We start from the raw sequence: 23,852 nt of genomic DNA on the forward strand, positions 1-23,852 counted from the left end.
CTTTGGTTCATCATGTGACTTTCTCATCACCACCTGCTTTTGGTGGTTATCAGTGTATTACAAAGGTACAAAACAGATTTCAGTACTTCAATAGGTTGGTATATTAACATTATATAAGTTAATGAAATTACGGTATTTAAATGTAAATTTAAGTTAAAACCGTAAAACCTAAAATGTTGCTACCATATTTTTTACGGTAAAATTCCGGCAACCACAGCTGCTGGTTTTTTACTGTGAATTTTACGGAATTGTTTTTTTTTTACAGTGCAGCCCTTGCTATCCTCCATCCCATCATCATAATCACACAGCATTCATGAGGAAGGTCCTTGTTAAGTCTGTGTGCTTGTATTACATTAAGAGAGTCTGAAAAATACTCACACATCATTTGCAGCTCTCATGATCCTTATTTTGGCTTGCTAGTGGATCTCTACGTGAGGTGCACAGTACAAACGTGTCAGGAGATCCAAGGATACACCGGAGACGTCCTATCTGGAAGCTTTCCAGAGTCCCGGTGACATTTCGGATGACTGGGCATCTTTGCTTGTTTAATTCTGTTTTCAAATTTCATCTTGCATTGAATGCTGGGTTATTGTTAATTGGATTGGCAGGTGACCTTGCTGGTTGGCAGCACCCATAGACGGCTCTGTTCTGTTGTGGTGTTAAAGAGTCCCAGCACACATTCAAGTCCCAGGTTAAGTTTGCTGCTTCAAGACCCGTGTGGAATGACAATCGCAGGTAAGCTCAGGCCGCTTTCAGGCGATTGACCCTGTGCTGTAAATCACTTTGGATACATGTGTTGCTAAATGACTAGTGTAAGCTAGTTGGTTGATGTTGGTGGTAGAGAACAGTGTTATTTTAGTATCACTAAGATACTATTTTAGTTTGTATTAATAGTTAGAATAATTATTTTTGTTTGTTTAACTTTTTTTAGTAATTTTGCTTTTTTGTTACTATTTTTAAATGTCTGTTGTTTTGTTTGTTTATTTATTACATAGAAATGTTATATTTTATTTTATTTTAGTTAACTTTTTTTTATTCAAGTAATAAAATGTTATGCATTTGAATGTGCATTTAAGCGATTCTATTCAAAACAAAATGGAATTGTTCATAGTTCATTTATTTCCTTCTTGTGTACATACATACAGTAACTACATAATTACAAAAGCCTTGAGGTCACTAGGTCAGCTAGCCTGAAATAATATCTTGCAAACATAATCATCAACACTGTCATATCTGTTTTTCCTCTCATGTGTGACACAGATCTGATTTTGGATGATTTATCAAACTGAATGTGACATTTTCAGATCACATCTGTGTCACTGTCATATGTGGGAATAATTCAGATACATACACTACCATTTACAATTTTGGGGTCTCCCAAATTTTTTACTGTTTTTGAAAGTCTCTTTTGCTCAATAAGGCTACATTTATTTGATTAAAAATACAGTAAAAACAGTAAAATTGTAAAATATTAATACAATTCAAAATAGCTGATTTCTATGTGAATATATGTTAAAATGTATTTTATTGCTGAATTTTCAGCATCATTCCTCCAGTCTTCAGTGTCACATGATCTTCAGAAATCATTCTAATATGCTGATTTGCTGCTGAAGAAACATTTCTGGTTATTATCAATGTTGAAAACAGTTGTGCTTTGTATTTTCAATGAATAGAAAGTTCAAAAGAACAGCATTTATTTGAAATAGAACACTACAAATGTCTTTACTGTCATGTTTAATTAATTAAATTAATTTAATTAATGCATCCCTGCTGAATAAAAGTATTAATTTACAAAAATCAATCAATCAATCATACTGACACCAAACATTTCAATGCTAATGTAGATTTGTATTTTTTTTTTTGCAGTGTGGCTTCATTGTGAAAAATTCTATTTGTCAATCTGACAGGAACATATTTACAAAGCCTCACAGGATTCAGTCCAAACAGAGAACCTGGTGATGCCAACAGGTTAGTCATTATGGGATAATATGCCTCTGCTGCAGGCCAGTATACTGTAAGCCGTTCCCTACGTGCTTTCTCAGGGATATGGCCTGCCTAAATGCAGTGCCCTGCTTCACAAGCCTTGCAGAAATACACGGCCATACGACAGACTGCCACAGACATTGTTAATGTTCTTTAAAAGGACACTTTTACTCGTTTACTCCACTGCAGCGCTGTCCAATATGGCGGCTCTAGTAAAGTAAGTTCCACCTGGTCTCTAAACTCACACTCTTTGCTTTTAACTGCATTAACAACGGATGGACCAAACTGAAATCTACAGCTTGAAGGTACCATTCATGACAGATTGTATTGCTGATTTGAAATCTGCAATTGTAATGTGAGTTTTCTGTGATTTCTGTCTTTCCCCATTCAGTTAAACACAAGCATGCACTTGCAAGACAGAAAACAGCTGCCTGAGTGCGTTTATGAGAAGAGAAGAGTGAACTGACGAGCCTGGAAAAGGACACTATACTGTGGTGCAGTGAACTGTAAGTTGCACATTTTGCTTCACTGGAGAGACACTTGTAAACAGAAGCTTTTTTTTTTTTTTTTTTTTACAGGTATGCAGCACATTCTTTATTCTTATTTATTATCAAAAATGTAAAAAAAAAATTGGACATATTAACATATTAATGACATCATCTTGCATTCACGTTTTTGTCCAGAACTCAAAAATTTTTTAATCTGGCAAAACAAGGCTGTAGTTATGGCATCTACCAGCAGGGGCTCATGGGACTGAGCTATCCAGCTAAATCAGAACTGTTTGCTTTTCCTGTACCCTTTTCCTTTAAAATGAAACGTGTCAGAATACAGAGCAAATAAATAATAATAAAACAAAAATTCTTCAAGACATCTTTCTTGAAGAGGAAACTACAGGGTGGTTCGACATGTGATCACGAAAGAAAATGTCATATGATAATGGTCATAATACAAATTAATTTTTTGGGGGAATGAAAAATGATTCATTAATTCAGACAGACTAGAGGGTTAAAGCTCACATAGATCTTAGTCTTATCTTGTCAAAAAGAAGAGGTGTAAAAAAAAACAGTTAGAGACATGAAAATGTGCAGGAAAGCGGACTTGAAAGTGATACTGCAGAGGAGAAATGAAGCAGCTCAGCTGATCTCTCTGCTCTGGTGCTGTGAGACCCTGCTGGGAAGCTCGAGTGTTTTCCTCTACACTGCTGCCTCTTGGTGGTGAAAAACAGAAGCACAGAGGAGAGAACATACTGAGAAACAAAAGCAGCTTTTACTTGCTATGCTGTGTTCAAGTTAACATGAAATCAAACCCAACTGACTTATGTTCCTTGTGAATGATTCATCTGTGCACGGTATTCAAGATCAAAATGGTTTGATTTCATAAACTTACTCCAGCTGTCAAATGAGCTATTAATCAGTGTGAGGTATTAATTAATGTAACAGCCTCATCAGAAGTGAAGCAGATGAAGGTAAGATGAGCTTGCAAGGGACGAAATGATCGGACATTTTTATCTCACAATTCTGACTTTTCTTGCAACTCTGAGAAAAAAAGTCTGAATTGTAAGATATAAGATATACGTAAGCTTGCAATTGTGAGGAAAAATCAAGCTTGGTAAAAAAACAATCTCACAATTATTATCTCATAGTTTATACAGTATCTCATAATTCTGACTTTTTTTTTATTATTCTATTGTGGAAATAAGCTTCCATACCAGAAAGACCAGATTATGGCATTTTGATTTAAAACTGCAGGTAATATATATATATATATATAAGCGGATAGTTCCGGTCCTTGATTCTGATTGGCTAAGCCACGTTTGAAGACGTTGTAAATTACTCTACAAACACACACCTTTGTTTACATTTGTGTGTTGCTTGGCAACCTCTTTGTTGCAACCACAACCGACTCCGCTTCGCGTCGTGCCTAACAACGCCCCTTAGCTGTTATAAATTCACTGTAAACCACGGCTTCTTGGGGCTTATTGCTTTAATATATATATATATGCAATTTATTCCTGAGATGGCAAAGCTGGATTTTTAGCAGTCATCATTACTCCAGTATTCAGTGTAACATGATCCTTCAGAAATCCTTCAAATATGCAGATTTTAATATTCTTAATCCTAATATTATTAATGTTTAAAACACAATATTGATTAAAATCTACTGCTCAATAATTTATATTTAATATTTCTGTGAAAACTCAGATCTTTTTTTTTCAGGGTTCTTTGATGCAGATTTTTTTTTTTACAGTGTGTATATATATATATATATATATATATTAAATGGAAGATTGAATTGTTCAGAATAAGATCTATAATATGCATTTTGAAAACAGATGAGGTGAATTCTCATTTCATACCGACTTTAACAACAAACTGCAACATACTGTATACTGTATTTTGCCAAACAGCCTTAGATGCTTACAGTCCACCAGTAAGGTCTAGTCCAAGGTCAAGTGTGTCTCCTGCATCTACAGAGGAACAGCTTGATGAGTGTGATCAATCCTGTTTAAGAGCTGATATACAGTCTGTCCTCATACAGGAGAAATCAGTTACTGAGCAGCTAAAACACACATCCATCCGTCACTGATAGAGACACCAGATGTGCAACAGCTACAGCAATGCATCAAAACCTAGAAACATACATGCTACAGACATCCAGCTTTTGCTTTTGAGGACGACACACTACTGTTTTCCCTCTGAGTCTGTAATCTTCACCTCAGCAGCACTTACTGTACATACACTGCTTTATAGTTGTATGCCTATCTATAAACTGTTTTTACAGAGAGGTTTGTTCATCATTCAGCTGATTTATATACCTCTTTATTCCAAGGAGAAGACGTATTTGTTTATTTCATGGCTGTCGACGGTCATTTCTGATAAAAAGAGATTAACAAAATAAACCTGGCTTTATGCAGTGTTCAGGTTTCTGTTCTAGAAATGTCGTGCATATTAAATTAAACACAGTTTGCATATTTATATATAACATTTCAGAATCAGCTGTTTTTTTGTGCTGTGGTATATGGTATGATATAAACATAGTGAGATCTGGTAATCTGTCATTTTTGTTCACGCTGCCGTGAATATGACATCTAAACAATAATACAAACTGTAATGGAAAAGTGTGTAGAATTAATTAATTGTTGGTTACCTTTTACAGTAAAGAAAAAAATTAACAAGACTTATCTTTGTCATTAGTTATGCACATTCAGGTTTTGTGTTGCATTCTATGCTGTTTAGTTCATGTTTACTGCATTATTTTAGTGTTATGTGTCCTTCTCTGACAGTGTTTAGGGTTTGTGTGCTGTCTGTGTGTGTTTATCAGTCCATTATCATCTTCTATATAAAGAACGAAGCAGATTTTAGTAGCTAAGGTAGATGTTGCTATACAGCCATCAGAATGTCATCCCATCATTTCTAAAACATCACTTTTTGTTTTGTTTACAGAGAATGTACACAGTATCTACATCTGCATGGTAACAAGTTGTGAACTGCTCAACCACTGTAGCATTGTTTTTCTAGTAAAGCTCTAGTTTGTCGGGTTGAAGAAGGTGGGTTGGTTTTTAACATGACTAACCTGCTTCAGAACAGGTTTTGTTCTGGGTCACCAAAACTGGACCGATCAGCTGTAAGCAAAGTGACATTTTTCACTCTCCTGTATCTCTTGCTCCAAATGAATGCAGTTCACAGTGAAAGCATTTTAGAGACAAAATTGTCAGGATTTAGCTGATAATTATTTATATTTATTTTATATGAATTACCCTTAATGCATAAGCACACATAATTACATTTTGATCATTCATATCCAATGTATTATTTAAATTAATATAAATACAAACTTTACACATTAGAGCTTTTAAAACTGCTCAACCCTTTGTGAAGCTATATACATTTTTCATGAATACATTAAGCAGGGCAGTGAATTGTGTGATTGGTTGTTTGCTGTAGATGTCACTTTCAGGTGCACATGCTTAGAGTTAATCATAAACTCGAGCTGACAGAGAACAGTTAAAGCAAGTGTTGATTTAACAGAACTGAACCTGATCTAAAGCGGTCTGGATTTGTTTAGTTTTGTCATCTCTTAACTCTACAGATCACTGGAGGAGAAGCGCATCCTCCTGTCCTCTTCTCCTCTCTTTCTCTCTCACACACACACACACACACACTCGCACACGCACACGCACACGCACACACTAGGTGTGTGCAGTTCATTAATGATTACTCCAGCGCGGCTGACTTTGCACTCAACAGGAAGCCAAAGGCATGAGCAGGATGCTGAGCCAGATATAGAGATGGCAGCTGCTCACATCTCACATCTGCCAAATCACTCTGAGCTCAAAGGTGACTTCAGCACGGCCCGTCCTCCATGCACACATGTGAACAATCGCTTACAGCACACTTTTAATAATAAGGGGAAAAAGATTTTTATGCAAGGATCCTCAAATGCAAACTGTGTTTTGCTTCAAGAGAGCAGCCATGCATTTGCGTTGTTTTCCTTTCTTTTGTTTTCATTTATTCCTCATTCATTTATCGTTTTATAAAAAAATATATAATTTATTATTTTAATAATATTTTTTAAATATTATTCTAATCATAAAATCATGCATACTAATTAATTTAATTATTAATTATTATTTTAATCATATAATCATGAATACTAATTATTTAAACCATTTATATACTCCTTTCATTGATTCGTTAATTAACTAGTCATTTATATATTATATTATTCTTTTTTACATTATTTTTCCATGGTAGTTTAGTTGTATGATTGTGTGTTTCAAGGGATATTTGTTTTCATGAGTAAGAGATCAGAGAATGTCTCCATTTCAAGGTTTTTAACATCACGGGTCGTTGTTGTGAAGCAGTAATTTTCCATTGATATTGCTTGTGGTATAATACTTGTTGGATTTGTGCTGGTCAGACAAAGTCTGAGCATTGAAACATACGCAACTAAGATTATTCAATAAACTCTGCCTCTTCATCATTACTTCGTCTCCTGCTTCCGCTCTTCACTGGCTTTGCTCAGTCAGCTTCTTGGCTGATAGAACACTGTTAATACAGTTTTGGGTACCAGACAAGACTTGCTGTTAACGGGTTTTGGGTATTAGATAACTTTGCTGGCTAGTTGTTCTGTTACCAGACAGAACGGGTATTTTCTGACAGGATCTGGCGTTCGGGGTTGGATCTGATATTTCTGGCGTTGAGGCATGATCTAACAATGTATTGCAAAAACACAGATAAATCATGCAAGAACAATATTTCTTGCAATAAATCTATTATTGTAAGATGTTGAGATTTGAGAAAGCAGATCCCAGATGAATGATGCAGCATTGTGCAATTCAATTCTCAACCAAGCTGCTTTTAAAAGAATGCTTTCAATACATGTAGATGCACATCTGGAACATATTGTTAATAATACTAATACTTACCTGTTAGTTTCACAATCTGTCCAAAAGCATTATTCTCTGTAAAGTCATGCCTTTTAAATAACTGTTTAAACAATCAAATGTCAGACTTTTCAGACGCCAGTTCTTTTCAGTGTTCACTTAAAACAACAGCAACTTTTGTCCAAAGCTGCAGTCATTCCACAACTGGGACAAGAGAAGTACAGAAATAAACTCTTCTGCAAAAAGAATCACAAGTCTTCAGACAACAAAACACAAGGGGGATCTGGATCAACATAACATAAGGGTAGCTGACACATATTGTGTCCATTGGATATGCATGCATAAGGGAAACTGTGAGTCTTATGTCCTATAACTGATCACCTGTTTTCCATAATTTTGTTAAATATTCAGTGTAGTCTTTCAATTATCATGATGTCATATAAACTGCATGTATGATCATTATAATGGAATAAACAAAAAATAATGTCTAAAATAGTTTTGCACAATGAAAACTTAACTTTATGGAGCACCTAAAGGGACATGTTGATGAAAAAATATATATCTGGCAAAGTATTGGTGGACGAAGTACACAAATCAAGTACTTGAATAAAAGTACAGATCCGTATAATAAAATATTACTCCAGTAGAAGTACTCAGTTTTCAATTTTACTCGAGTGAAAGTACAAAAGTACTTGATTTTTTTATGTACTTAAGTAAAAAGTACCGACAGATTAATGTTTATTTTGCAGTTTTATATAGGCTACTTTTATCATTTAATTTTATATTAGCATGGTGAGGCTTTCTGATTCATTTTTACCATGCTATGAAGTTGCTAGAGTGTTTGGAGTGGTAACTAGGGTGTTGCTATGTGGTTGCTAAGGTGTTTGGAATGTTTTACTGTGTTGCTATGTGGTTTCTAGGGCATTGCTATGTTCTTGGTGAGGTTTTCCTAATAGTTTTCACCATGCTATGAGGTTGGCTAGAGTTTTTGAGGTGTTTGCCAGGATGTTGCAATGTCTTTGTTCATTTCTACAATACTATGAGATTGCCAGGGTGTTGCTATGTGTTATGAAAGTTTAAGTGTGTTGCTAGGGTGTTGCAATGTCCTTGGTGAGGCTTTCTGATTCATTTTTACCATGCTATAAAGTTGCTAGGGTGTTTGTGGTGGTTACTATGGTGTTGCTATGTGGTTGCTAATGTGTTTGGAATGTTTTAGTGTGTTGCTATGTGTTTCTCAGTGTTTTATGGTATGTTGATATGCGGATGCTTTAGTGTGCTCAACAATTGTGTTACTATCATTTGATGTCTAATGTAAAATTGGAAGTAAGAGCAGTTATGAAGTACTGATGTCATGTGTGTTGAAGTGGTGATCTGGAGGGATTTTAGTGTGCATTATTCACATGTAGATCTTAATGTCTTAACCGCTTGTGTTGATAGACAGTAAAGCATTAAACATTCCTCTGTTTGCACACACACTGCCTGCATGTGTTTGTATGTGTGTGCACACACGCTTGCTGGAGGTGAAATTAAAAGGTCATATAATCGTATTTTCCTGGGGTGGATGTCAGCAGGAGGAAACAGAGTGTCCTTAAAACAAGTTTAAATTATCTGTGAAGCAAAACTGCATAAAATACTATTACTTGTTTTCCGTGATCCCCCTCCCCCTCGGTAGAAATCGCGGTCCGGGGGCACATAGACCGGACCGAAAGGGCACTTTAGCCACTGTTTAGTATGCTAGTATGTTGTAGTATGTTTCTATGCGGTTTCTAGGGCATTGCTATGTGCTAGGGTGTGTTGCTAGGTTCCTATGATATTGCTATGCCCTTGGTGAATTTTTCTGATTAGTTTTTATCATGCTTTGAGGTTGATGAGTATTTCTGGTGGTTGCTAGAGTGTTGCTATGCGGTTGCTAAAGTGTTCAGAATATTTTATTGTGTTGCTATGCGGTTTCTAGGGTGTTGCTCAGTGGCGGAGCCAGAGGGGGGTGTCCAGGGTGCCCTTGGGGACAAATAAAATGTGATTTGAATTGAATTGCATTGCTAAGGTGTTGCTATGTGGGTGCAAAGTTGTTTGGAATGTTTTAGTGTGTTGCAATATGGTTGTTAGGGCATTGCCCATGGTGAGTTTTCTGGATAGTTTTCACAATGATATTAATGGTTGCTATGCTGTTGCTATGTTCTTGGTGAGGTTTTCTGATTAGTTTTTACTATGCTCTGAGATTGCTAGTGTTTGGGGTGGTTGCTAGGGTGTTGCTACGGCGTTTGGAATGTTGTGTGTGTTTCTATGTGGTTACTAGGGCATTGCTATGTCCTTGGTGAGGTTTTCTGATCGCTTGTTTTTAACAATGCCATGTATTTGCTAGAGTTTTTTTGCCATGATATGATGTTGTTAATTTGTATGGTGTGGTTGCTTGGGTGTTGCTATGTGGTCGACAAGGCAGTCAGAATGTTATGTAATGTAATGTAGTAATGCTATGTGCTTGGTGAGGTTTTCTGATCGCTTGTTTTTAACAATGCCATGTATTTGCTAGAGTGTTTGGGATGGTTGCTAGGGGATTGCTAAATGGTTGCTAGGGTGTTCTGGCAGGTTGCTAGGTTGTTTACTCAAAGAATGCCGAATTATTCTAATTGTGTTGTAGTTGTAAACTTTCTTTTTACACCACAAGAGCAGCCGTTTTTCCTAGCGGTTTGCGTTTGTGCTTCAGCGGGCGTGTTGTAGTAGATGAGATCACTGTGTGCCGCGGGATGCAGTGAGCGTGTGTGACGTGAGCTGCTGCCGGTACACAGTGTTCCCAGAGAGTGGCCTATATACGGCAGCGAGAGCGAGCACATCATGTCTGCCGCTGCCGCAAACGCCTCGTTTCACATGATTCCCAGATTATAATCCCAACCACCCAGCGGGTCCTAATCAGAACCTAAAGAGAAGGGTCCCCCGTTCTCCATGGGACCCTATTACACCCATTCCGCATCGCTCAATTAGTGAGGGTGTCCTCATCGGAGGAGGGAGTCCTGCGCTGAACTCCGGCCCAGACAGGTGTTATGTAACGTCTGGTTGGCTTGTCTTGAGAGCTGCCGATAGATCCGACTTGTTTTTTTTTGGGTTTGCTGGTCTCGGGGTTGAGTGATATGTTGAGACAGGGCGGCTTTTAGCCTTTCGTGACGAGATTGTGTGGAATGATAAAACAGCAAGTTGATGTATTCAGTGTTTCATATTAAAAACAAAGTGCACTTAAGTCTGTTATGCACATTAATTTTCTAGGTCTTCACTGAAATGATGGGTCTATTTTGTTTCTTTTAAACAAATTTAGGAGGAACATCTAGTTTGTGTGTGTGTGTGTGTGTGTGTGTGTGTGTGTGTGTGCATACACATACTGTAGCTCTAGAGACCTTGAATGTTATTTATGTATTTTTTACACAATATTTATATACAATATTTATACAGTTATTTACAATTATTTCTCTATTTATACAATTCTATATATACTATATGTATATAAACGTTAATAAACTTAATATATATATATTGTGTATATGTTTATATAATATTTGTACTATTTACTATTTTTACTATGCACTATTTAAAATAATTTTAAAACTTTATTAACGTTGGTTTATTAATGCTATATCAATATTAACATAAATGAAATGTAATATTATATTACATTTTATATATTGGGTTTATGTGTTTACTGTAATATATTAAAATGTATAAATATAAACAAGAATTTTATATATAAAATATATGTTATAATTCAAACAATATAATAATAAATACATTTGAAATATATTTTAATAAAATATATGTTTTTCATGTATGTAGTATATATTTGTATGTAATATAATTATGGTTATACTTACTGAAGCTTACTGTCTTAATCCACATTCAGGAACTGAAGTGTATTTTAAAGATTTGTGAATGGCACTGGAAAGATTTGAGAGATGGGCGAATGTTTGTTTACTTAAGACCCTCCTGATAAACACGCTTTATTTAGAAACAAACAGTCGCTGTTTCCACTCTGTCTGCTCTGCTCTGATGTCTGCGTGTGTGAGAGAGAGTGTGTGTGCATGAATAAAACATGCCAAATGTGTGTGTGTGTGTGCATTTGGTGCCTAGAGACATCGTTCTCAGTTCCTCAGTTACTGTCGTCTGTAGAGTTTGTACAGCTGTGTTCAGCCATGTAAAAGGAGGTCAAACGCCTGGAGTACACACACACACACACCTCACATGTGACCGTGTGTGGGTTTATAAGAACTCATCGGTCATTAATGCTCTGTGAAATAACGTTCCACACGAATCTCAGTGAACTGTGTGAATTTGCAGGGAAATGATGGTGTATATAGGTGTATTTGTGTGTAATTGCATGAGTTTTTAATAAAACATGAACATGAGCCACGCCCACCGCCAGTTCATATTAATAATTTGCCACTTTAATGGTGTTTGCTGAGTCAAGCGTCACTCATACTCAGAGGTGTGATGCTGCTTTACTAAGTGATCAGATGCACCATTCTCACCTGCTGCACCAGAAAACCCCACAGATTCATCTATCTATCTATCTATCTATCTATCTATCTGTCTGTCTGTCTGTCTATCTGTCGTTCTATCATTCTATCTCTCTCACTTTGGTTGAACGTCGTTTCCGTTGAACACTGCATCTAAATTGAATTTGACTGTGGAGAGGGAGAGTAAGCGCAAGTCTTTTTATAGCTGATGGAACATGATTCTGCGGGTGTGATTTTATATATTCAGATGCGTGATGTATATTTCATTGTCACTATCTCTGGCTGTGTGGGTCAAGCCGACCTGAAAAGTTGATACCATTGCAAACCGAGTGGATGTCTTTGTACATTTTTATCCCGTTTCCCATCTATACCGTGAACAACAAGCTATAGAACACAGTGGTGGACGAAGTACACAAATCAAGTACTTGAGTAAAAGTACAGATCCGTATAATAAAATATTACTCCAGTAGAAGTACTCAGTTTTCAATTTTACTCGAGTGAAAGTACAAAAGTACTTGATTTTTTTATGTACTTAAGTAAAAAGTACCGACAGATTAATGTTTATTTTGCAGTTTTATATAGGCTACTTTTATCATTTAATTTTATATTAGCATTTATTTTTTATAATCCTTCAGCTACTCCTATAATCCTATTTTTTATAATCCTACTCAAAATACCTGGGATTTTCCCAAAATAACTATAAAAACAGACGTAACATAGGGCTAAATGCATAGCATTTTAGTAAAACTGCTAACGTTACAGCAGCGGGGAAAGATGAACGTGCATGAGTTATTTTATTTAATCCGTGTTATTTTAATGTTTTTGACCTAAAACATAGAGACTCTGATGTTAATGTGTCTGCATTCAAGCATTTCAGTGGGCTTAAACAGATCACCCTTTACAGCAGATTTAGTTCACAAACAACTGACAGCTTTGACCTAAATATGATTTTCAGTTACAATAATTAATCCTAAAATTCGACATTAGTAACTTATGTAATCTATCTAGGTGGTTGAATACAAATATTTGGACTTTATTTAAAAAAATTACCTCAATTAAGCACCAGCAAGCTCGTTAGCTGGACAATTAGCATCAGCTAACATTATTGACTTATTTTCAGCATGGTTATGAATAAACATTTATATTCGTTCATGAATCAGACACCGCTTCTGCGTCTCGGAGCACTGATATATTATAAGGAGTAACGATATGTTTTATGAAATGTAGTGAAGTAAAAAGTACGATCTTATGCTTTGGAATGTAGTGAAGTAAAAGTTACTCAAAATAAAACTACTCCAGTAAAGTACAGATACTTGAAAAATTTAGCACAGTAAAACTACTCCGTTACTGTCCACCACTGCAAGAATGAGACACTGTGTCCTGTTTTAACGCTGTGGGAATGCCTCCGGTGTTACTAGTGTCTGAAGCATATGTGAAAACGCCAATTTCATTGTCTGGCAGTCACACAGAGTGTGGCGCATCATCAAGGCCATAAAAGGGCATCTACGTCATAGAGTTCCCAGATTATAATTGTCTGAAAGTAGTGACCTTGGTCGAGAGACTACTTTCACTCTGCCATACCTCCCCATCCGAAGGTGGTGCTTTCCCCTTGGCCCCCTGCTTCGGCGGGTATATACAGTACACTAGAAATAAATCCTAATTGAAAGACATCCATCATAACATTGTCAATAAAATGAAAATAAAAATGGTGTGGGACCTTAAGCAAAGTTGAGGTCTGTCCACATAATCAGGATTTAACAAACTGATGTGTGCGTATTACCCTGAGGCTGACAGGGACTGCCCTGCCTCAGTCACTGATATACAAAACTGCCACCACGTGGCAATATTTCAGGTCTGGGAGGAACATTTCCCTACAAAAACTCTTCCCAGAAGCCATAGGCTGGACAACCCAGCCCACAGGAGAGGTGTCAGTCATGGCAGCAATAGCAACACACCTCAATTGAAGGACCCCAGGTCAAAGCCCGAGCCAGACCATATAGTTAGGGAACAAATGCAACTGTGCATAACCCTGTAACCCAAAAAGGGTAGCCCCTAGGGATATATACTTCAACTAAACAGTCAACTAGGTTTGTCATAAAAGAAGAATCCATTGAGACAACTATGACAACATGCCTCAAGTGTGGGACCCTAGGTCGAAGCCGCCCTCCGAAGAGAGAAAGGCAAGAGGCACACACTCTTGAGCCCCCAGGCATCAAGGCCACTATTTCTTTTTGTCTTTCTAGCCGAAATGACAGCTCTCAGATCCATCTTGGGTTTGGTGTGCCTCCTCAACCCCTGACTCCTCCTCGTCTTTCTCCTCGATTCCAGAAAAATTTAGCCACAGATGCCTCTCTGTGGCAACCATAGTGGCCATTGATCAGCCGATGATATGCACCATATGCCAGGTGGCATGGACAGCCAGATCTGTGGCCTGGAGAAGTTCTTTTATCACTTTAAGGGATACACCCTCACTCATCCAAGGCTGGTAGGCCTGCAACACCTCCATGGCATACAGGGACCCCAAGCCTGACCTGCCGCTGCATAAGCTTTGCCCGCCAAGCTGGATGTTACCCTACAGGGCTTGGAGGGCAATGCTGGAGCCTTCAAAGACAATTCCACACCAGGAGAGAAATAACTAGATAAGAGATAACTGAAGAGTCAGAGTTTCTTCAACCCGGGGCATCGTCATGTATTGATGCTTATTCAACCCATCTACATTCAAATAATTAGAAGCACCAGGGGTAACGATGCAAGCCAAGTACAGGTTCTACCACATTTCCGACACCTCGGTACGGAGATCGGGCAGTAACAGAAGGCTTCTACAAGGAAGTTACATCTAATATACTACAAGCCACTTCCTGTTTTCCCACCGGCCAATCAAAGCTGAGCTTGACTGTGGCCTAGGTGACCACCTCCAGCAGCTCCTCATATATAGGGATGAGCTAGCCTGAGACACACCCGCTTCCACACTGACCACATCCACCTCCATAGAGCTAGACAGCCAGTAGTGGATTCACAGCCAGATTTGATATCAATGGATGAAGCATGATAAATGGAAACACCTGTCTCAAATTCCTCTGAGAAACTCCACAATCCCCATGATTTGAGCCACCACTGCCTCGGCAGATGCAGCACCCAAACCACAAGGTGCAGATACCTGACTCCCATCCCTCGAGGAAAGGGCCAGGCTGGAGCAGAGCTTCCTCAATGGGAAACTCTGACAGTGCACTCAGCCAACCCCCTTTGTGTTCTCCTGATAAACCCAAGAAACAGAGAAAAATCGTTTAAATAAGAAAGAAAAAAATAACATAAAAATAATAAATAAAATAAAATAAAATAAAGAAGCTTCTGGGGAAAAGCCCACACATTTTGATATCACAATATCCCAAATATGCCTTCTTGCATCGGAATGAGTGTTTCAAATGTACTTACGAGAGCCGAGATATGATGATGTCATTTATTACCATTCATTATTCCATTTTCCACACAGTAGCACAGGCACATTGTATTAAAGGTTAAACAATATCTTAATATTCCCTTTAAAAAAAAAGACTTACAACCTAGTGACTGAGATAACGCTATTCTACATTCTCAAAAATGTGGCCAGATCACTGCAAACAGGGGTTGTTTTTCATCATGAAAGCGTAACATGAAAAACATGAACATCTAGGCCTGGGATGCACATGACAATTTCATAATTCATCTGTTTTTCTCTGACGATGACGCCAGTCTCTGGCAGTATTCCCCAGCCACGCAGTCAGACATCAGAGCTGTTCTCAACATCCATAAAACAAACCATATGACTGCTCATGCCTCTTAACATAAAAGAAGCTATAATGTAAATCATGTTACAAATGACAGAAGTAAAACAGTGTTCTGAATGCAATTTTAAGGCAGGGTTCTACACACAGATATGATTATGTATATTTATTGTGAATGATTATGAATAATTTGATTATTAAATGCAAAACATAAAACTGAGAACTATACAGACTTTGGTCACTTTTTCCATTATCTATTCGCAAACAATCAAATGGGAAAATAACATTGCAAAATACAATAAAGAAGTATAAGCCATATGCTTTTTTGGCAGAGGTTTCTCAAGACAAAACCTGTTTAAAATGCATCAGATAATAACTTGACCAGATAAAATTGTAAAAATTGTAATACTTTAAATGACCTCAATACACAATCTGTTATGTGTAAACATTCATGTTACATGTTTCATGTTATTTTAATAGCTGCATATATTTTTAGTAAAGTTTGAGAAGAAAAGAGCTAATTTTTTATGCTCCTCAGAGACCTGCAATATTCCATAAGACTGTCAGTTTATATTGTACATATTTGCAGTGTGAGTGCATGTTTCTGTAGTAGCTCTGGCTGGTTCCAGATCTGTATTGTGAGCTGTACGGGAAAATAAAGAAATAAAATCAAACAGCTATCAAACCACTGCAAAGACGTTTGGTACTTGAAGGTACACAGAAATCGCTCGGTTTAAAAATGAACGCTACACTTGTAGTCTAGTTTAACCATAGCCATGTGATATTTTCTTTGACTGGCCCACTGCTGCAGCTGCATCGCCTCACCGTCTCCTCTCATTCTTTCACTGTACGTGAACTTACACATCCCACACATCCAGTTAAGACACAGCCCTTCCTGAACTGCAGCGTAACATCTCAGGGTGTGAATCTTGTCTTTTCTCAGGGCACTTCTGTGTAGATTTTCCAACACAAAATTTAAGATGAACTACACTATTTAAAATGTGGGTCACTGCACCATTAATAGTAATATTAATGTAATTAGTAATAAAAAATAAATCAGCAAAATACTTCTTTTTTTTTTGTGTGTGTGTGCAAAAAACAAAACAAAAAAAACAATTATGCTAAAATAGAATAAGCTATTTTTTCAAACCCTTTAGATGGATTTTTACAAAAAAATACATACATTTCTAATAATCGCACTAAAATTCTTTCACGATGGCACTTATCAAACACTAAATAGGTTAAAACAATCAAGCAAACAAAAAAGAAGGGATATCATATATCAGCAGGCATTTGAACCTTGAAACTATTTTACATCTTTGTATGAATCTTCTGAAATGATAATTAAGGTCTGTCAGAGTGAGGACACAGGAGTAAGGCTTTGTTTAAGCTTGCAATGACCAAGTATCCCATCCATGGCCTCAGCCATGTTGATACACACTGTCCTTCATATGATATTCATGCACGTCCCGTAACGCTCTCTGACAGCAGAGGTTAAGCAGGGGTGAGGAATTTGTACCAGATTCTCCAAAAGCATGGCAAAGGTGGCCTAACACTTGTGCTTCATGGCAAGCTAAAGAGAGAGAGAGAGAGAGAGAGAGAGAGAGAGAGAGTCTTTTAAAGATCAAACTGCAAATTTACTGTACAAATAGAGTATGAAATGTCTAATAAATTGAAAAAAAAAATCATGTTACATAATCTCCTGTCCCTTGCATGCTTGTTTCATATACATGTGTTGGTTCATTTGATAATGCATTAAAGTAAATAAAAAATTTATAATTTATGCTTTATAAAAATCAATAGCAATGATGCATTTAATTGATCAAAAGTGACAGTAAAAACATGCATAATGTTATGTTAATGTTTAAAAAATGATTATGGTTTCCACAAAAACTTGAAGCAGCACAACTGTTTTCAACATTGATAATAATCAGAAATGTTTCTTGAGCAGCAAATCAGCATATTAGCATGATTTCTGAAGATCATGTGACACTGAAGACTGGAGAAATTATGCTGAAAATTCAACTTTGTCACCAGGAATAAATTACATTTTATTATATATTCACAGCAATTATTTCAAATTGAAATAATATTTTAAAATATTACTGTTTTTACTGTATTTTTGATCAAATTAATGCAGAAGAGACTTCTTTCAGAAACAAACTTCTGAGCAGCGGCTGTGTCTCTTTCATGCAGTCGCCACATGAAGGCAGCACAGCAGCACAAATGTGTTTTCACAGAAAGTCTGCAGAAACTGGCTAAGAGTAAAGACAGACATGTGGCACACTTCACCTTGTGTGCAGTGTCGGCAAAATGCTGGGCGCTGTTCATCATCTCGCCCGTCTTCTCCTCGACGCGTCCCAGTCTCTCGCCACGCTCGTTCAGTGCCTGACTGGCCTTCTGCACCGCGCTGCTAACGCTGTCTGCTGCCTCGTGCAGGATGCTGTTCCCTACACACACATCAGGAGAAACGCGTCAGGAAAACACCTCCACAGAATGTGTGCTAGCAGTAACGCCTTGTGAAAAAGAAGTACTTATTACAGAAACAACATACTTTAGAGAAATATGTGTGAACTGAATGTAATGTTTTCAGACACTTAAAGGGATAGTTCACCCAAAAATGAAAATTCTGTCATTAATTACTCACCCTCATGTTGTTCCAAACCCGTAAGACCTTCGTTCATCTTCGTAACACAAATAAGATATTTCTGATGGAATCTGAGAGCTCACTGACTCTCCATAGACAGCAATGATATTACCACGATCAACGCACAGAAACAGAAACGTAGCAAGGACATCGGTAAAATAATCCATGTGACATCGCGGATACGTTGTTTTCGTTCAAATCAATGCGTAAACTACGCAGAAAACGTATCCTGTTGAATAAAGTCGTTATTTTTGTTTTCTTTGCACACAAAAAGTATTCTCGTAGCTTTGTAAAATTACGGTTGAACCCCTGATGTCACACGGACTATTTTACCGATGTCCTTGCTACGTTTCTGCGCGTTGATCGTGCTAATTACATTGCTGTCTATGGAGGGTCAGAGAGCTCTCAGAACGCATCAAAAATGTCTTGTGTTCATTTTTGGGTGAACTAATCCTTTAACTGCATGTTATTTACAATTATATGAAAATGTATTATAGTTTAAATTTATATTAAATTTACTAAATTTAACAGAGTGCGTTTTGACCCACTTAAGTAAGACTTAAGTACATCTTTATATGTAATTAATTTCATTATTATTTGTATTGTCTTTGAAATATGGTTAAAGTGAACAGCTGAATGTATTGACAAGCATTCATGGTGAACCAAAATATACTTTAAAGTCATTTCTATTAATACTTGTGCGTCATGTATTTAAATATAGTTGCAATGATGAAGTTGCAATTTAGTACATTTAAAATATATTAACGTCAAATAACACACCGAAGTTAAATTATTAAATACTTTACATGTGCTTTAGCGTGTTAGTCAACACATCAGACAAGTGTAGGGTAGAGTGGGGGAAAACGCCCCCCTTAAGGACTGTGTAATTTTAAATGTGTTAAATGTGTTCACAAAAGTTATCATAGTTTTAGTGACAATGACATAAATTATAAACAAAGTATGAAAAATGTCCAGAGTTTTCATGTTATTAGATTTTTAACAAAAATTACATTTGTACCAAGGGGGCGTTTTAAAATGCCCCCCAGTCCGACAAAGCAATTTGCTTTAAACATTTAAAGCAAAATCAGAATACAGACAGTTTTTGCTTAAAATTAAAAAGAATATAATCAATAATTATGAATTACAAAATTATAATAGCCTATTTGAAACATTTTCTTAGCTGATGCTAACTGGCAAGCTAACTAGCTACCTGATGCTAACTTGAGGTCATTTTTAAATATAAAATCCAAATATTTTTATTTAACCATCTAGTTAGAATACATTTGATGGAAAAACAAAGGATTTGATGTTCAGAACAGAATAACTACAGTAATTGCCCATTGCCCCCTCGGGGCGTTTTACTCAGACTATGTTTGAAAAAAAAATAAAAATATGTCATTCTGAAAATATACTTATATTTTTATTAAATAACACATACTCCCTATCTACAGGCCCTACTGTTCTCATATCATATATAACTGTGATGTTCTACAAAGCAACAAACTTTAAAACACTTTTGAAAATTAGATAATTTACTGTGAAATCGGTTTTCATCACCAGTGTAAGCTTCATGGTGAAAACTTCTACATCTCTCTCGTCAACATAGTCCACAGTTACAATACAAATTTATCTTGACTTTATCTTGTGGTTATTTTGGGAAAAACAGTAGGGGGGCGTTTTCCCCCACTCTACACGACTTCTTTATAGCATGACAAAAGATTATTTAAACATGATTTAAAATGTACTTTAAAGATAAACTTTTAATTTGATATTATTACAAAGTTCACTTTTTAAAGTATGTTAAGAAACATAGTCATGAAAGTGTCTCTCTTTACACTTAAAGGCACAATATGTAATTTTCGCCACTAGAGGGCGCATATTCAAAACAAACAACCTTTTATTTTGTTTATATTATATTATATTATATTATATTATATTATCTGCAAGAACAGTTTCTTTAAAATATACTTATATAAAAGATTTTAGGTACACTACAAATTAGGAGTGTAACGGTACACAAATATGACAGTTCGGTACGTGCCTCGGTTCTGAGGTCGGTATGGTTTCGATACAGCAGGGAAAAAAACAAAACATAAATTTGCTTTTTGTTCTTAATTAAACAGTGGTTTACTGAACAAATGGCTCTTTCTTTAAATAAATTCAATTCTAATTAAAATTTTATTCATATTTATTTTGCGTTAAATGTAGTAGTAAAGAGTACGGTAAGGGATGATCGTGCTGAACTGAGGCGTTTACACAGCGATCTGTCACGCCACATCAAAAAGCGCCAAAACAACATTTATTGTCTGAATCATTTGAAAGATGATACTTTGTTTCTTATCAAAAGAAACAATATATACAACTGGAAGTTTCCAATAAAGTTCCACTCATGCAGTGGTTAAAACGATGCTGTATTTGTTCGGTACACACGCGTACTGAAACTAAAGACCTGTACCAAAAATTCTTGGTACGAATACGTGTACCGTTACACCCCTACCACAAATGTGACCCTGGAGCACAAAACCAGTCATAAGGGTACATTTTTTGAAATTGAGATTTATACATCATCTCAAACTGAATAAATAAGCTTTCCATTGATGTATGGTTTGTTAGGATAGAACAATATTTGGCCGAGATACAACTATTTGAAAATCTGGAATCTGAGGGTGCAAAAAAATCTAAATATTGAGAAAATCATCTTTAAAGTTGTCCAAATGAAGTTCTTAGCAATGCATATTACTAATCAAAAATTAAGTTTTGATATATGTACGGTAGAAAATGTACTAAATATCTTCATGGAACATGATCTTTACTTAATATCCTAATGATTTTTGGCATAAAAGAAAAATCAGTAATTTTGACACATACAATGTATTGTTGGCTATTGCTACAAATATACCCCAGCGACTTAACACTGCTTTTGTGCTCCAGGGTCACAAATGCATATTCACTTAAGCACTTCCAAGGTAGCATGACTGAGAAAGCTACGGCACAATGCTGAGCTAAAAATCATGCAGAAATTATCCTGAAAATTACATCCTAATGGTGGAAAAAACATGGTGGCACAAGATTTTCCATTACAGGATGTGCAGATGTGTCCAGCATTATAAAAAGCCCATTTGAGCACAACATGTCATTTATTCTATCCAGCGTCTGTCCATGGCGCTTAATAATGAAGCTGATCCAGCGGTGACATGGATCCCCACAGTTTTCGTCCCACACCTGAGCAGCTTCACATTTGTTTTGCACTGGTGTGAGACTTAGACCGGAGGGGCCAGAGTGATCTCCTCGCTGCCATGATCTCATTAACTATAGAGTGACCAATGTTGACATGTAAAAAACTGTTGCTATATGCTCATGCGTTATATGTTTTGGGATCATGTGACTGATCATTTAAAGTTTTAAATTTAAACTTTGAAATGCCTTCATAAACCATAAAAACCCATTCATTACTTGAAATAAAATAAACATTGACTTAAATAAAAATGTAAAAATTAAACAATTTATTTCAGCTACAGTTGTCAAGGCAACATTTGTCATTTTTATTTAAAGTTGAAGTACTAAAATAACTAAAACAACAACAAAACAAACGCTAAAACTTAATTAAAATATACAGGCATATTTAATAACTAAATAAATAATAAAAATAATAAAAAAATAAAAAAATCTTTAAAATAAATCTTTGGTCCCCCAAAGAGCCTTTCAATGATCATTTCTTAAAATAACTATTTTTGTTTCTTAGTGTAAAGAACATTTTGACAAACTAAAGATTATTTTCTCACTATAAAGAAGCTTTTGAGCAACGGAAAAGTTCCATGGATGTTAAAGGTTGAAGGTTGGGAAATAAAATCCTTTTAAAAAATGATTCAATATATGAGCTAGATCGTGACTAAAAACCATTATATATCTATATATCCATTATCATTATGTCTCTTTAAGCTCACAGTCAGGTGTTTTCATGTTTGCTCAGCTTCACTGAGTTCTGCCAGGCAACAGAACCAGGCATCTGACCCTCAGGAGCCTCAACTCTGCTTCCCACAGTAACACAGTCACTGAGTCAGACTGCCACTAAAAGAATAAAGACAAGCAGCAACACTAAAAGCTGGTATTTATTCAGTGGGAGGAATAAGTGGCTGGGAAGAGAAGGAGGGAGCTTCCCCCAGGATACAGTTAAAATAGCATCAGCACCTTCAACACTTTAATTGTAGCATACAAACGTGAACGGTCTGCGCTCGCAGTGGTGCTGCTGCAATGCAGAACAAGTCCTGATTAAACAAATGTGTGCATAATCTACAGATATAACCCCACATCAATGCCTGCACCTTAAAAATGTTAGACAAGGTGGCAGCAGAAAAAAACATGTGCAATCCTGTATAGTACATGCACCCTAATTTATTACAAAAAAAATGTATCATTGTCAGCTACTTGAAATGAGAATCTTTTGGCATTTTAAATTGATTTGAATTATTTAAAAGTCATATGTCAAGATTATTGCAGTTGCATAAGCAGGATGCATTGAGAACATTAATGTACTGTTACACCTCTAAATTACATCCAGTAATATGTCACCAAACAGAAAAGAATCTGAAATAAAGTGAGTGTCAGGGTAATTATAGTAAAAGAAAACCCTCCATTAATCATGTCCATGAGTTATAAGCTATAAACATCAAAGACACAAAAAAACTTGCTAAAAGTTCTCATGATTAGCAGAACAAAACAGATGTGCTGTCCTACAGAAAATACAGTGGAATAATAAAGAACTTTACACAGTTTGCCTGCAACTAGGAAAAATATTATACATTTACATTTAGTCATTTAGCAGACGCTTTTATCCAAAGCGACTTACAAATGAATAGAGGTCGATCGATTAATCGGCAGATTTTTGGCATTTTTTAAGTAATCAGCCGATTGTGCTGCAAATTAGGCCGATTTATTGGCAGACGCATCTGCGGGCAGCTAATCGTTGTTGCGGAACGCCGGAGAATCTCTCTCTGGCTGCGAGAGACGGAGCAGCTCACACTCTGCAGCCGCTTCTTGTTCACACACAGCTTCAGCTAATGATGGCAGGGCAAAACAGACCGTTTCGAAAGCGTAATTACGTTTTACCCTACTAGAATTGATGCCGGAAAGTTATCATATTCATAAGTGCAACAAGTCATTTGCATGTGAAAGTAGAAACAGGTGCAATTCAGACGAAACTTCTGGGCTGATTATAATGTGCACTAGACTTGTGCTGGTATTCGGTAATGCGATATATCACGGTAATTAATATGCACGATATTGTTATCGTGGGCACTTCTAAATACCGTGAATAATTATATATTACAAATTATTCAGAATTTTGAATGCATTTTAAGAATACTTTTCCCATAAACTGGTCAAAATGCACAACACCGCTGTATGCTGCATGAAAGATGCCTGCGCACTCTGATGTAAACAAGCGCGGACGAGAAGCACATGGAGGAACATGTGAGAGACGCTCTGGATGAAAGCGCACTTTCACTCTCTGACAGCAGATGGCGCTAAACTGCAGAAATAATATAATAATAATAATAATAATTCATTTAAATGCAGCC

General features: G+C 36.4%; 1 protein-coding gene across 2 annotated transcripts in view; it reads right to left on the reverse strand.

Moving 5' to 3' along the window:
* Window positions 1–16,050: 16,050 nt before the first annotated feature.
* Window positions 16,051–23,852, reverse strand: part of LOC107752718 (syntaxin-binding protein 6-like) — a 54,925-nt gene continuing 47,123 nt past the window's right edge. For both annotated transcript variants that reach the window (XM_016568742.1, XM_016568743.1), the window contains 2 exons: window positions 17,922–18,079; window positions 16,051–17,202 (listed from right to left, as the gene is read on the reverse strand). In XM_016568742.1, coding sequence (XP_016424228.1) covers window positions 17,179–17,202; window positions 17,922–18,079 — 182 coding nt within the window. In that variant the 3' untranslated portion in view covers window positions 16,051–17,178. The remainder of the gene's footprint in view (window positions 17,203–17,921; window positions 18,080–23,852) is intronic.

The sequence above is a fragment of the Sinocyclocheilus rhinocerous genome, unplaced genomic scaffold (assembly GCF_001515625.1).
Source record: "Sinocyclocheilus rhinocerous isolate Xijiao unplaced genomic scaffold, SAMN03320098_v1.1 scaffold321, whole genome shotgun sequence".
Lineage (NCBI taxonomy): Eukaryota > Metazoa > Chordata > Actinopteri > Cypriniformes > Cyprinidae > Sinocyclocheilus > Sinocyclocheilus rhinocerous.